This window comes from Leishmania infantum, chromosome 35, assembly GCF_000002875.2.
Source record: "Leishmania infantum JPCM5 genome chromosome 35".
Classification (NCBI taxonomy): Eukaryota; Euglenozoa; class Kinetoplastea; order Trypanosomatida; family Trypanosomatidae; genus Leishmania; species Leishmania infantum.
Window position 1 is genome coordinate 2004483 of NC_009419.2, and position 12706 is coordinate 2017188.

General features: G+C 56.2%; 7 protein-coding genes across 7 annotated transcripts; all 7 read left to right on the top strand.

Moving 5' to 3' along the window:
* Positions 1 to 899: 899 nt before the first annotated feature.
* LINJ_35_5220 (putative alpha-1,2-mannosyltransferase) lies at positions 900 to 2300 on the top strand (the record flags this gene model as incomplete). The annotated part of the gene is made up of 1 exon (XM_001469275.1): positions 900 to 2300. The coding sequence occupies one exon, from the start codon at positions 900 to 902 to the stop codon at positions 2298 to 2300; it is 1401 nt and encodes a 466-aa protein (XP_001469312.1).
* Positions 2301 to 2893: 593 nt separating this feature from the next.
* On the top strand, positions 2894 to 3151 carry LINJ_35_5230 (conserved hypothetical protein; the record flags this gene model as incomplete). Its single annotated transcript, XM_001469276.1, has 1 exon — positions 2894 to 3151. One exon carries the CDS (start codon positions 2894 to 2896, stop codon positions 3149 to 3151), a length of 258 nt encoding a protein of 85 aa, XP_001469313.1.
* A 1017-nt stretch (positions 3152 to 4168) lies between these two features.
* On the top strand, positions 4169 to 5239 carry LINJ_35_5240 (conserved hypothetical protein; the record flags this gene model as incomplete). The annotated part of the gene is made up of 1 exon (XM_001469277.1): positions 4169 to 5239. One exon carries the CDS (start codon positions 4169 to 4171, stop codon positions 5237 to 5239), a length of 1071 nt encoding a protein of 356 aa, XP_001469314.1.
* Positions 5240 to 6212: 973 nt separating this feature from the next.
* LINJ_35_5250 (conserved hypothetical protein) lies at positions 6213 to 6980 on the top strand (the record flags this gene model as incomplete). Its single annotated transcript, XM_001469278.1, has 1 exon — positions 6213 to 6980. One exon carries the CDS (start codon positions 6213 to 6215, stop codon positions 6978 to 6980), a length of 768 nt encoding a protein of 255 aa, XP_001469315.1.
* A 789-nt stretch (positions 6981 to 7769) lies between these two features.
* LINJ_35_5260 (p21 antigen protein) lies at positions 7770 to 8345 on the top strand (the record flags this gene model as incomplete). The annotated part of the gene is made up of 1 exon (XM_001469279.1): positions 7770 to 8345. One exon carries the CDS (start codon positions 7770 to 7772, stop codon positions 8343 to 8345), a length of 576 nt encoding a protein of 191 aa, XP_001469316.1.
* A 1047-nt stretch (positions 8346 to 9392) lies between these two features.
* LINJ_35_5270 (conserved hypothetical protein) lies at positions 9393 to 10343 on the top strand (the record flags this gene model as incomplete). Its single annotated transcript, XM_001469280.1, has 1 exon — positions 9393 to 10343. The coding sequence occupies one exon, from the start codon at positions 9393 to 9395 to the stop codon at positions 10341 to 10343; it is 951 nt and encodes a 316-aa protein (XP_001469317.1).
* Positions 10344 to 11085: 742 nt separating this feature from the next.
* LINJ_35_5280 (putative GTP-binding protein) lies at positions 11086 to 12210 on the top strand (the record flags this gene model as incomplete). The annotated part of the gene is made up of 1 exon (XM_001469281.1): positions 11086 to 12210. One exon carries the CDS (start codon positions 11086 to 11088, stop codon positions 12208 to 12210), a length of 1125 nt encoding a protein of 374 aa, XP_001469318.1.
* Positions 12211 to 12706: the final 496 nt, after the last annotated feature.

The following is a 12706-nucleotide window of genomic DNA, read 5'->3' on the forward strand; positions in this document are numbered from 1 at the left end:
CAGTGAGACACCTCACGCGCACACAATGATAAAGGCGGTAGCGATATGTCGTCTGTTGCGGAGCAGGTGGAGGCTGCGTGGCCCCACAGGCATTGCAAACCCTGACAAGGCGATTGCATGGGGATCAATCAGCGCACGCGGTAGCGGCAGCCAGTATGACCAGGGTATCGCTCCCCACGTGGAAGGGCAGGCTCGCTCAATCAATCGAGCCGCACCTAGAGGGCTTATCCGGGGCTTTGCACACGAGGAGCAAGTCCCACCTCTGCCCAGCAGCTCGAAAAAATGACCGGGTTTCCCACCACAACGAATGGGAAGAAAAAGTATGCGCTTACAAGACACATCACACTCACCGCTGAACGGGCAGAAGGGGTGCGAGAAAAAAAAGCGGAGAGTGCGTGGCAGTCGGTGTTACACGCACGAGAGTCGTTTCGCTAGGCGACCTCTAAGGCGCAAGCGCGCTCATGTGTGAGTGCGCCTTTGCTTCTCTCTGGGACTCGGTGTCTGCCGGATCCCAGATGGTTCGGCGCGCTTTATTGTCTGCGCTTGTGGAGGTACGCATGCTTGCGTGACCCGGTGAGACCCTCGGTCGAAGTTGCGCGTCGTGTACCTAGACGCGCCGGCGACCAACAGCCTGCCTGTGAAGCATGCTTTTCTTTTTCTGGCTGGGGCTCAGCGCGCGGGCTATACAGCGTTGCAACGCCATTGCAAGTGGTGCGTTGCGCCGCTGCCAAACAGCTCGTCTCGATATCTCGGATACCATGGCATCACCGCCGCCCCTCTTTCGCACTTCTCTGGCTCATCTCTCATCTATCCCGCGATATTTCGTTTCTTCTCACCAACACCGCCGTGACGCTCACGCAGATGCCGTCTACATGACTGCTGGGTGCAGGGTCATCAGGATGCTCACCTTTACCGTCCTTGTGCTTGCTACGCTCGCCCTGCTTTGCCATCACCGAAAACGTGCGTACGCTAGGAACACGGTCGGCTTCTTGCACGCTGCAGCAGGGGCAGGTGGTGGTGGCGAACGTGTGTTGTGGGTCGCCTTGGACGGACTGCAGCACGCCGATGCAGCCAAAGGCGTGAAGCGGCAGTATGTAGTATTTACAAACGAATACAAGCCAGAAGACAGGTTGTCGGCCGAGTCGTCCGATCAGCACCTCCTTTCCCTCGTCGAAAAACAGTTCAGCATCCGCCTTCTTCGGCCTGTGCGCTTTATCTACTTGCGCCCCGCCGTGACCCGGTGGCTGAGCGGTGACGCCTACCCACGTCTCACGTTGCTCTTGCAAACCTTCTGGGGCGGTGCGGCCCTCTTTTATGAGGTGGCGATCGCAAATGCGGTGACGCCGATCGTGTTGGAGACGGTTGGCGTGCCATTTGTTTATCCTCTGCTACGGCTTCTTGCTGGGTGCACGGTGATCTCCTACACGCATTACCCCATCGTCTCCTCCGCCATGACGCAGCGTGTGCGCATCGGGGAGGTGAGTCACACCAACGCACCGACCGTGGCACGGAATCCGATGCTGCGTTGCGCCAAGGTTGTCTATTACGAAGTTTTCTCGCTCCTGTATCGCTGCATGGGCTTTTTCCCTAATGTGGTTCTGACAAACTCGTCATGGACGCAGAACCACGCGCAATCTATTTTTTGGCCACGCACGTGCATTCGGCTGTACCCGCCGTGTGACGTTGCTGGCTTTGCCGCGGAGTCTCAGCCACCTGCGCTGCGCAACAACCGCATTGTCAGTGTCGGCCAGTTCCGACCAGAGAAGAACCACATGCTGCAGCTTGTAGCTTTTCATGCAGCAATGCCGCGGCTGCCGATGGATGCCAAGCTCGTCATGATCGGCGGCGTACGCAACGCGGATGACCGGAAACGTGTTGAGCAGCTGCACGCGCGCGCAAAGGAACTCGGAATCGAAAAGCAGGTCGAGGTACTCATGAATGCGACAGTGGCGGAGGTGCGGGCTGAACTGGGAAAGTGCGTCATTGGGCTTCACACCATGCGTGACGAGCACTTCGGCATTGTGCTGCTGGAGTATCTCGCTGCTGGCTGCATCCCTCTTGGACACCGGAGCGGTGGTGTCGAACTTGACATTGTCAACTCTCCCGATTTGGGCTTTCTCGCCGTTACGGCGGAAGAGTACGCAGCCGCCATGGTCGAAATCTGTGAAATGCGGCTGCGCGATCCAGAGCGGTACGTTCAGTTCCAGAAACGCGGCAGCGAGCATGTCAAGTCATTCGACGACAGCAGCTTTCGAACCCGTTTTGTTGAACTGGTCAGCGAGTATGTCTACGCCTGCTAGCGAGTCCGTATGCGGATTTTTTTTTGATATCTGTTGCACGCTCAGCACGGGCGATGCCCACTCTGTTCGACAGGGAATGGAAACTGACGCAAAGAAGCGTATGCATGCGTCGCTTGGGCGTTAACGCCGCTCCCAATTCACTACTGCAAAACATTAAAAGATCGCTGGACAATACCCTAAAACTGCGCCCCGCAGTGCACGGTATCTGCTATGCTCGTGCATAGCATCGCTACTGGTTCCGCGCACCTTTCCTGCATGTCAGATTGGAGACATCCCCCTCCCCCTCACAGACTGCGCGGCGCTGTGCACTGTGAGGGTGAATGCCGTGTGTCTCCATGTTCCGTGATGTCTGCGTTTCCGGGCCGCTCTCTCACCATCGCGGCCAGGAAAACATGTTTGTCCGCCTTCCCTCCCCGACTCCTTTGCACCCTTTTCTCTCGCTGGAGCGGCTGCTCGGCCCGCACACTCACAAAAGCTTGCAGAATTTGTGCACATCTCAGTCGCCCTCTACCCACCGCCGCGCGTTGTCCTCGCACCACGTACACGTGTGTTTCTCTCCTCTCAATCCCTGTTATCTGTCGGTATTCCACGCCATGTCGTACCGGTCGAGCGAGGCGAAGAAGGAGGAGTTCCGGAAGTACCTGGAATCCACGCAGGTAGTCGACGCCCTCACCCGCGTCCTGGTCAACCTGTACGAAGAGGAAGAGAAACCCGAGGACCCAGTGGACTACATCAAGCGGGTTCTTGGTGGTGCTTCTTCGGCCGACTACGAAGCACTGCAGCAAGAAAACGCGCGTCTCCGCGCAGAGGTGGAATCGCTGAAGAAGCAACTCAGTGGACAGGCGCAGTAACGTGCCGCCGTGTCATCCTCTCAAGCGAGGCGTTGTAGCGTCTGTTCGTGCGTGAGCGCCCTCTTTCCCTCTTGTCCATTTTCCTTCCCCGTGCCCCTCCTGTTCATCCGTAGGTGACATGTACATAAATTGAAAAGGAAAAAAGGGCACGTCTCCCAATGGTCCGCGTCACAGAGTGGATGCATGCCATCCCTGTGGTATATGCGTGCTGGTTGATTTTGAACTTCAGCACACGTAGAGACCCTCCGGAGCAGCGTTCCAGGGAGACTCTGCCGCGCCCGGCATTGTCCTTTTCATCTGTGACAGCACATCCTTCTCTTCGTCGATTCTTGTGCAGCTGTGGTTGCGATTTTCGTGATGCCGTCCGTTCCAAGGTCGTGACCTCCCGTTGCCTCCGCTTGACTCTCTGGGCTTTCGAATCTCATCGTCTACCTCTTCTTCTTCGCATTTCTCGACCGCACACTTTTCCTTGGCCTTGTCGTCTACAGTCCTTTCCGATCATTGCCATCACAGTTGCTTTCAGACCGCCGCGTGTGTGCTGCCGCGAGCAAGCGCCGCTGCGTTTTCATAAAGGGCTGCCTGCACCTCACCCCTTCCCACTCCTCTCCCCCCTCCCCATTTCTCTTTATACAGTACGTCTGCCATACATGCAAACTTCTCTTCGCTTGCATAAACAGTTTTGCTCACACGCACACCACCAATTACTGTTCTCTTCTCCCCCCGTTCTGCCGGCGTCGCCAGCCCCCGCCTCCCCCACCTCGCCGTTCTCGTTCATACGTGCGCGTGTCCTTGTGCTTTGTTTGCTTTCCTGCGTCTGCCCTCCGTTCCTCTACTGCTTCCTCCGTCTCACTCGTCGATTCACGTATTGGCTACCACTCTGCACTGACTTGTCTTACTGGTCGCCGCAGCGCTGCCTCGTTTGATCGGCGGCGAGCACCTTGGAACTGCTGTGTGTGTGTGTGTGTGTGTTTTCCTTCTTTCATTCCTGTGCTTTGTGGATCTCTTGCCACCCACACGATGATGGATCACCCCGCCGCAGTGGAGGAGGGAGAGAAGAAAAACAGCAGCAGCATCTCGTACGCAACCCCGTGGGTCGCCAACGGGCTGTCGTGGGCAAATCAGCCCAACAAGCCCTTCCGCCTGGCCATCTCGTCCTACACTAAGGACTACCGCAACTACGTTGACATTGTAGAGAAGAATGAGGACAACGAGATCGTCTGCCGTGCCTCCTGGGAGCACTGCTACCCTCCGACCAAGGTTTCCTTCCCGCCGCGCCCTCTGCAATCCGATGTTGTGATCACCACCGCAGACTATTTGCGTCTGTGGGAAATCACCGAGGGTGGCCCAAAGGCAGAAAAGACAGCCTCCACCCGTGGTGACCCGCAGCACGCAGCGAAGGCCAAAACGATCAACTCTAAGGTGACGATGAAGCGCGTCTTCGACAGCGCAAAGCCGAACGACTTTTGCTCGCCAGTGACCTCGTGCGACTGGAACAGCGAAGACATCAACACTGTGGCGTGCTGCAGCATCGACTCCACGGTAACGCTGTGGGACGTGGAGACGGGGGTGCAAAAGACGAAGTTGGTGGCGCACGACAAAGATGTCTATGACATTGCTTTTGCCTCTGCTCACACCTTTGCCAGCTGCGGCGCTGACGGCTCTGTGCGCTTCTTTGATCTGCGTAACATGGATCACTGTACTATTCTCTACGAGACGCAAGGGCTCTCTCCGCTGCTGCGCCTGGCCTGGAATCAGTTTGACCCCTACTTCATCGCCACCTTCGGCATTGATAGTCCTGACGCAGTAGTGATTGACATGCGCTATCCCACGGTGCCGGCCTCCCAGCTCTCCCAGCTGCATCAACTGCCCATTAACAATCTCACATGGTCGCCACAAAACGCGCAGAACATCTGCACGGTGGGCGAGGATGGTCTGGTGTGTGTGTGGGAGGCTAGGGCGGAAAAAGGTCGCTCCATCTTATGGTGCGACTGCGAGGTGCCCATCAACAATGTGGCGTGGCGCCGTGCCCAAAACGAAGACTGGATGGCCATTACCACCTCGAAGGGCGCTCAGCTGCTGCCGTTGTAGTTAACCACGCGCCGCTTCCAAGTGATGCGGTTTTACAGTTGTAAATGCATAGAGCGAGAAAGGGACAGGTGTGCCGCACCTCTCGGCGATGACAGCCGCCTCTCGGCTGCGCGTCCGCGTTCTCTTTCAGTATCACTGTCAACGCTGTGTACGTATGCTATATTGTTGTCTTCTTTTTCTTGGGTCTCTGCTCGTTATGCAACGAAGAGCCACTCTCTCTCCCTCTTGAGGCGTCAGCTTCTGCCTCTTCTCCGCTGCACTCGAATGTACGTGGCAATGGCGTGCGCTGCGTCAGTGTAAGTTCCTTGCCTGCGTAGTTATCTCTTTTTATAAATGATGTGTATGAGTATGCGTGTGCGTGCGCGTTTACTTTCTCTTCTATGCGGATACAAACACACGCTGTTGTGTGAGCGAGAGCTAGAATGGAAAAGGGGAGGTTTTACCGTTGCAGCTTGGGCACTCTTTGGGGTGCAACACCCATTCAGCTTTTTGGCAACACGATTAGCTAAAACACCATCGTGCAGGACAACTTCGAGAAAGCATAGTGCAGCCGACAAGCATGTTGTGGTGGAAAGGCAGGGCAGAGCCGCACAACGGCTGTAGCTTTACAAACGGCACCACAACCCCTGTGATGAGACTTACAAACCCAACAAAAAATGCGTCACCTTTCCCGCCCTCCTTTCGCTTTTTATTTTGGTTACTGATGTTATGGTGAGACGCTCCCCCGTCCCCCACCCCCTCTCTCTCTCTCTTCCCATCTCCGTCGTCCGGTTGCACGCCCGCGCTGTACGGCGAATGCTCCTCCCACTCATCTTCCGAATCTCTTTTCTTTGCTGCTTGTGTTCAACCTGTATAAACACGAAAGTTTTCTCCCGTCCGGAAGCGGCCTGTGTCGTCCCGTTGCACTTTTTTCTCCTCTCTTCCTCATACCGTGCGCCCTTCGCGCTTCACTGTGAGGCGTCTGCTGAGGAGAATGTCGCTGCTCAATACCACTCTCCAAACCCTCGTGGTCCGGTTGCGCGACATGTCCGGCAACGTGACGCAGCAGAAGCTTCACAACCGCGTGTTTGACGCATACGAGGCTAAGTCGCTTGTCTTCCAAGTTATCTCACCTGCACAGCAACTCGTGATGAAGCAGTACAGTGGTCGAATCCCCCCAATGCACCCCGTCGGCCAGCCCCTCATGGTGGACTCGTGGAGTGAGCTGGTAGAACTGCATAAGCCGGACAACGAGTACCAGCTTCTGCCGCGGCGTGCACGCAACAACAACGCGTACGCAGTGATGTCGGCTATCTGCTGCAGCGCTGGATCGCCGTTCGAGATGGACCACCGGCTGGAGCCTGTAGACTTCAAGCTAGTTTTCAAGTCACAGGCAGATCAGGACGCGCGCACGGCATTCAATCTCAAGCACACGGACAAAGTACCGCAGACGATCTTCTTGGATGGGCTGATGGAGGCTCCGAAAGCCTCGGCACTCGTGTCCTTTCACAACATCCTCACCCCCGCGCACGTGAACAACCTCGCTGGCACAGAGCAGTTTCTCCGAGAGTGGTGTAGGGAGCCTGCCGACGGAGACCGCCATCGCCAGCTGAAGCTCTGTTTCAGCTCACTTTTGGAGAAGCAGACGCATCTTTTCCTCGGTACCAACGCGGCGCCTGGTCGGGAGCTGCTGAACTATGCAAAAGGGAAGAACATTTTTGTCTACGCAAAGAAAGGAATGGCGTACCAGTATGTTCCCTAGGCGAGAAACCAAAATCTTTCATGCCCACAATACTCATGCACACGCACAGAAACCTGTGCCGGCACCCGTGTGTACATCCTTGGCGAAAGTATGTGCGTTGTCACCCTCCTGTGTCGGGTGTCGTGTGGCGATGTTTTTTTTTTCTGTCTTCCCTTTTCCTTCTCTTCACAGTTTTGCGGCAGTCATTGCCCGAACGCATGGTTGTCCGCCTCTGATGTGCGCAAGAAGGTTTGCGTGAGTGTATGTGCCGGCAGTGCTTTGTGCGTTGGTTTGCGTTTGTTTACTTAGTGCGCGCGCTCACATGTTCGTATGTTGGTGCTCGTGTACGCGTCGAGTGATGCCGTTTCGTTAAGAGGATACGGGGCGCGCTTTCTGCGCGCCTCCATGCCGACCCTGCTTCGGCGGCTGAGCAGCAGCATAGACTCCACAGATACCCAGAAGCAGCGAAACTGGTTTTGAAGGCGCTGACTAAGTATCGGCCTGTGATCTGGCCACGGCCACGTTTGCCAACGATGGCACATCCCCGGGGGTACGCCGAGCTAGGTCACGCTCGCGACGGGCACATCCGGGTCGAGTGAAGGGTACCATATGCTGCCCATTCCCTCCCTCGGTTCCTCCCTCCGCAGTCGCTCCTGTGTGAGCTCTCGCTCGAAGCCTCTCCCCCGCCCTCACCACTTTTCTTCCTGCCGTCTCCCTTTTGAGCCACCTGAGCACGCACACGTTTATTAGTCATCACTGCAACGCGCTTTTTTCTTTCACTTTTTTTTTGACGTTTTTCTTGTATTCACCATGAGCATTATCAAGGAGGACGACGCCGTGGGCTGCTACATGACGGTGACCCTCGTGGACGACACCAAGGTGGAGGGTACCATCTTCACCTACAATCCCAAGGAAGGCATCATAGTACTTCTGTCCCTCCGCGACGATCAGACGAACATGAAGCTGATCCGCACTCCATACATCAAAGAGTTCAGTATTTCACACGCTGAGGAGGGAACGCACCTGCCTCCGGCACTGGACTCCTTCAACGAGCTTCCGTCCATGCATGCCGGCCGCGACAAGTCCATCTTCAAGCACGCCAGCACGCAGCTCAAGAACGCCGAGGCGAACCGCGAAAAGCACTTCAACTCTGTCACGACCGACACACCGATTGCCACACTCGATGCGTACCTCAAGCTCCTGCGGCTATACCCCTTCATTGAGTGGAACAGCGACGAGGGTGTCATCCAGGTCTCGGATACCGTCATTGTCGTAGGGGACCCCGACTGGCGGACGCCCAAGGCGATGCTGGTAGACGGCGCCCCTGAGAAGGACAGACCGCTCGTAGACCGCCTGCAGGTTGCGCTCGGAAACGGCAAGAAGTGATTCATTGTGTAGCGGACGGAATATCGTGTGCTTGTGTGTCTGTTTGAGTTTGTTTTGTTTCTCTTTGTGGTACTGCGCACGGCTGTGCCCTCTCCCGGTGGTGGGTGAGTCCACAAGCGGTGGAGTTCTCGGTTGTAGCAACGCCTCACTGCCGGCCATGTAGGAGAGGGCGAATAAAGCTCTGATGGCAGTCGAAAATGCCAAAGTCAAAAACTGAATACAAGCAAAAACAAACAAAAAAAAACATTTTTTCACAAGGCAGTAACCGGCTGAGCGCGGGTCTTCATTTTCGTGCAGACAGAACCTAAGCCGACAAGCATTGCCCGAATGCCGGCCTTGGAGGAAGAAGAGAAAGAGAGGCAGCGCGACGACATTCGAAGGGCGGAGTGAAGTTTGCCCCATGCAGACGCGATGCCTCCCTTCCTCTTGCTGTAGGTGTCGCAACGAACAACAAGAGAGGCAATCGGTAGCAGGGATGCTTGTGCAAGCCTGTAAGTGTTCACGGACTCTCCCCCACTGTCTGTGCGCAGCCAGATAGAGATGCACGTAAGACGGGCAGATGCGCACCTCCTTCCCCGTCGTGCCCCGTAACCTTGCCCTCGCTTATTTGTCTTTGTTGGTGTTTACATTTGTCCTTGTGGTTTTGCCTCTTTTCGCTTCTGTTTGGTGGCGCTGTGTGTGTGTGTGTATTCGGGAGGGAGAACGCGCGTGTGCACGCATGGTTGGCGTGCGTGTCACGTATAGGCATTATCAGCAGCACATATGTACAGAGGCGACGGTGGCAGCCACACATGGCATGTCATGAGCGACAAGCAGGAGGAGTGCACCTCACGAGCCTCCGCCTCGCCTACCCCAGATGAAGGCGATCGGGAGTCACGACGACTTGTGCGTGAACGCGAGCGTCAGGAGCGGCTGAGAGGACGGCTGACAGATCTCACGTTCGCTGACATTTCGTGCTCTCGGGATGGGAAATTGGACTTTGTAAAGCAGAACGTCATAGTCTGCATTAAAGGATCGAAGTCGCAGTTCAACGCCCGCATAGGGCGAATGAAGAACATCCTACCGCCCCTCACCTGCGACTGCTGTCAGACGTTCTCGACGTTGTCCGCCGTGCTGCTGTCGTCCCTCGGCTTTGCCGCAATGCTGAGCGAGTGCTGCTCCCTCTCCACGGTGAACTATCTTCTGTACATTTCAGCGTGGATGCACCAGCTGACGCTGCCGTGCTGGCCGCAGAAGCGCGTGCGGCCCACCATCGGCGATCTCAACGCCTGCCTTTACCTCCGGGACTTTTTCCCCAGCAAGGCAAACGCAGACGAGTTCGAGGTCGTCTTCTATAACCAAGCTCACAAGGCAGTGGATCTGTTGCATGCCATGCGCACTCCCCGCAAGCGCACACGCTCTAGCGACGGCGCGCACCCGGTGTATGGCTACGTGATTGTATCAGGAGACTACACCGTCTCCGTTTTCTCTGTGGAGCACGACATCGCGAAGGGCTCGCGTAGCCGCTACCGCGAGGCGTGGAGCTTCTACATCTGCGACTCCCACGGCACGCAGCCGTGGTCTGAGGACAAGGCCAGCGTGTCCGGACTGACCTTTGGTCACCGTTCGCACGACGTGGACGATACAAAAGTGGAGGAGGAGGCCAGTAACGGAAGCGGCACTGCCAGCTCGGCGGCGGACCTCTCTGTGGAGGATGGCATTTACTACTTCTCCACCATTCTGTTCACTCTTCTAGAAGAACACCGCAAAGGTGCGCAGCACACGAGTCAGGTGCCGTACATGACGTGGACCCCGCTGCGGCGGCGGCGATCACTGGCGTACACGGCGCAGGAGCTCAAGAGGATTATCGACAACCATTGGATTCCCAAGGTGCTGTCGAATCCCACGGTGCAGGCCGAGGCCAAGAAATTCTCCTTCAAACCGCTGGAGTGTTTCTGGGGAATCGGTCCCGTAACAGCAGCGAAAACTTCCCCAGTCTCAGGTGTGTCGCCTGCATGACGCGAGAGAGAATGAAAACAAGCAAACAAAAGAGTGACTTACTCCAAATTCACACACACACACACACACACGCAACAAGCGGTACTGCGGGAGGCGATTGCGCAAGGACTGAGGCCAACAAACTGCATCAGCCGCGAACACGCATACACTCCCGTGTACGATGCCTTGCTCTGCTGCACCTCATACATTTTTCCCTGTTTGTCGTCGACCGACTTGCTTTCCAATGGCCGTCTCTCTCCCCCGTCTGCGCTAGCTAATTTCGCCCGTCAATCTTTTGGGTGTTTGCGAGGGAGACACTAAACACTACAGCGTGCATTGTACATGTCTACACGGCCGAGTCTCCTCCGACTAGACTTCTTTATCATCTCTACTGTCCGCACGCTCCTTTTCTCGCCTTTTCCCCCACGGCTATCCTCGCCCGGTTCTGCAGGCGCGTTTGCACAACGGGCGCTTGCAGGCTCACCTGGTCGTCTTCTATTGTTTGACACTGACCCACCAGCTACAAGAAGGCGCGAGACTTGCTTCTCGGGCAAAGGTAAGGCACACGGGCCACGGTAGGGAGCCAAGACGTCTCACATTGATCGGTTTTCGCTCCTCATCTCGTTGTGCGATTTCGAGCTCCTGCGTGAAACCACCCGCTGCCTCGTGTCGGCAGTCCGACAAGCGCGCTCCTCTCCCGGCGTCAGCACACCAAAGGTCATTTGTGGGGCTCTCCTCCAAGCAAGGGAGGAGGCACGTCACCATGGGTCTTCTGGAGCGCAGAAAGGCTATCGAGGAGGAGATCGCGAGAACACAAAAGAACAAAAAGACGGAGTACCATGTCGGTCGTCTCAAAGGGCAGCTGGCGCGCATCAAGACAGAAATGATGGAGAACGCCGCTCGCGCGGCCGGCGCGAAGGGTGGGGACGGCTTCGACGTTCGCAAGAGCGGCGATGTGCGCTGCGCCCTGGTCGGGTTTCCGTCCGTCGGCAAGTCGTCCTTTCTTTCGCGTGTCACGCAGACAGAGAGTGAGGCGGCCGGCTACGAGTTCACCACGTTGACGTGCATTCCTGGAAAGCTGATGCACAAGGGGACAGAAATCCAAATCCTCGACCTGCCTGGCATTATTGAAGGTGCCGCAGAGGGTAAGGGCCGCGGTCGCCAGGTCATCGCGACGGCGCGCACTGCTGACATGATCATCCTCATGCTCGACGCTGCCAAGGCAGAGGCACAGCGCTCGAAGATCGAGAGCGAGCTTGAGTCCGTTGGTATCCGTCTGAATCAGCGCTTCCCCAACGTCACCTTCAAGAAGAAGGCATCGTGCAGCATGAATGTCGTAAGCTACAGCTCCACTGTGCCGCAAACAAGGGGCGTCTCCGAGCAGATGGTGAAGGAGGTTCTGAAGGACTATGGTATCTTTAACGCCGATGTGGCCCTGCGCGAAGACATCACTGTTGACCAGTTCATCGATGTAATAGAAGGAAACCGTAAGTACATGCCGTGCCTGTACGTGTACAATAAGATTGACACGATCACTATGGAGGAGATGGACCGCCTGAGTCGCCTGCCGCACTCTGTCGTGCTGTCGCTGCACTGGGATCTCAACGTCGACGAGGTCATCGATGAGGTGTGGGAGCACCTCAACATCATTCGCATCTACACAAAGAAGCATGGTGAGCACCCTGACTTCGGCAAGCCATTCGTCGTGAAGCGCGACGCAAGTGTGGAGCACATTTGCAAGCGCATTCACAAGGATATTGCGTCACGCTTCAAGTACGCCCTTGTGTGGGGCACGAGCGCGAAGCACCAGCCACAGCGCGTCGGTATTTCACATGAGCTAGAGGACGAGGATGTTCTTCAAATCATGCTAAGAACAGCCAATGAGTAGCGTGTCTGTTTTTTTTTTGCTGTTGCTGAAGTGGATCGATGCGCATGTGAAGTCTTAGCGCCGCGTAAATCCCAGCGTTAAACCGAAAAAGGAGGAGGGGAAACAGAAAGCGAAACACACCTGGGTCTGTGTGCGTCGAGTTACGCCCTGCCGGCATCGTCTTGTCAGAGGATGTCTAGGTGCAGAGGAGACTGACGAGGAATCCGCGGAACAGAACGCACATCAGTGTGCACCGTGTGCAGCTGACTATGCTTGTGTGCAGGCAGAGAGTGCGTCACAGAAGGCAGACTGGTTTCTTCCTACCGCTCATGTCCGCTCCTCTTCTCGTGCGCTTGCCTTCGTACCTCAAGGGAGGCATTCCTCTATTACCCCTATCGAGCGTGACCGTATTCCTGGACAGCGTCTCCGTCTCTTGCATTCTCTTCCCGCCGGTACGTCCACCGCATCCTTGCCTCACCTAACTTTTCTCTTGAAACTCTTTATCATTGCTGCGCGC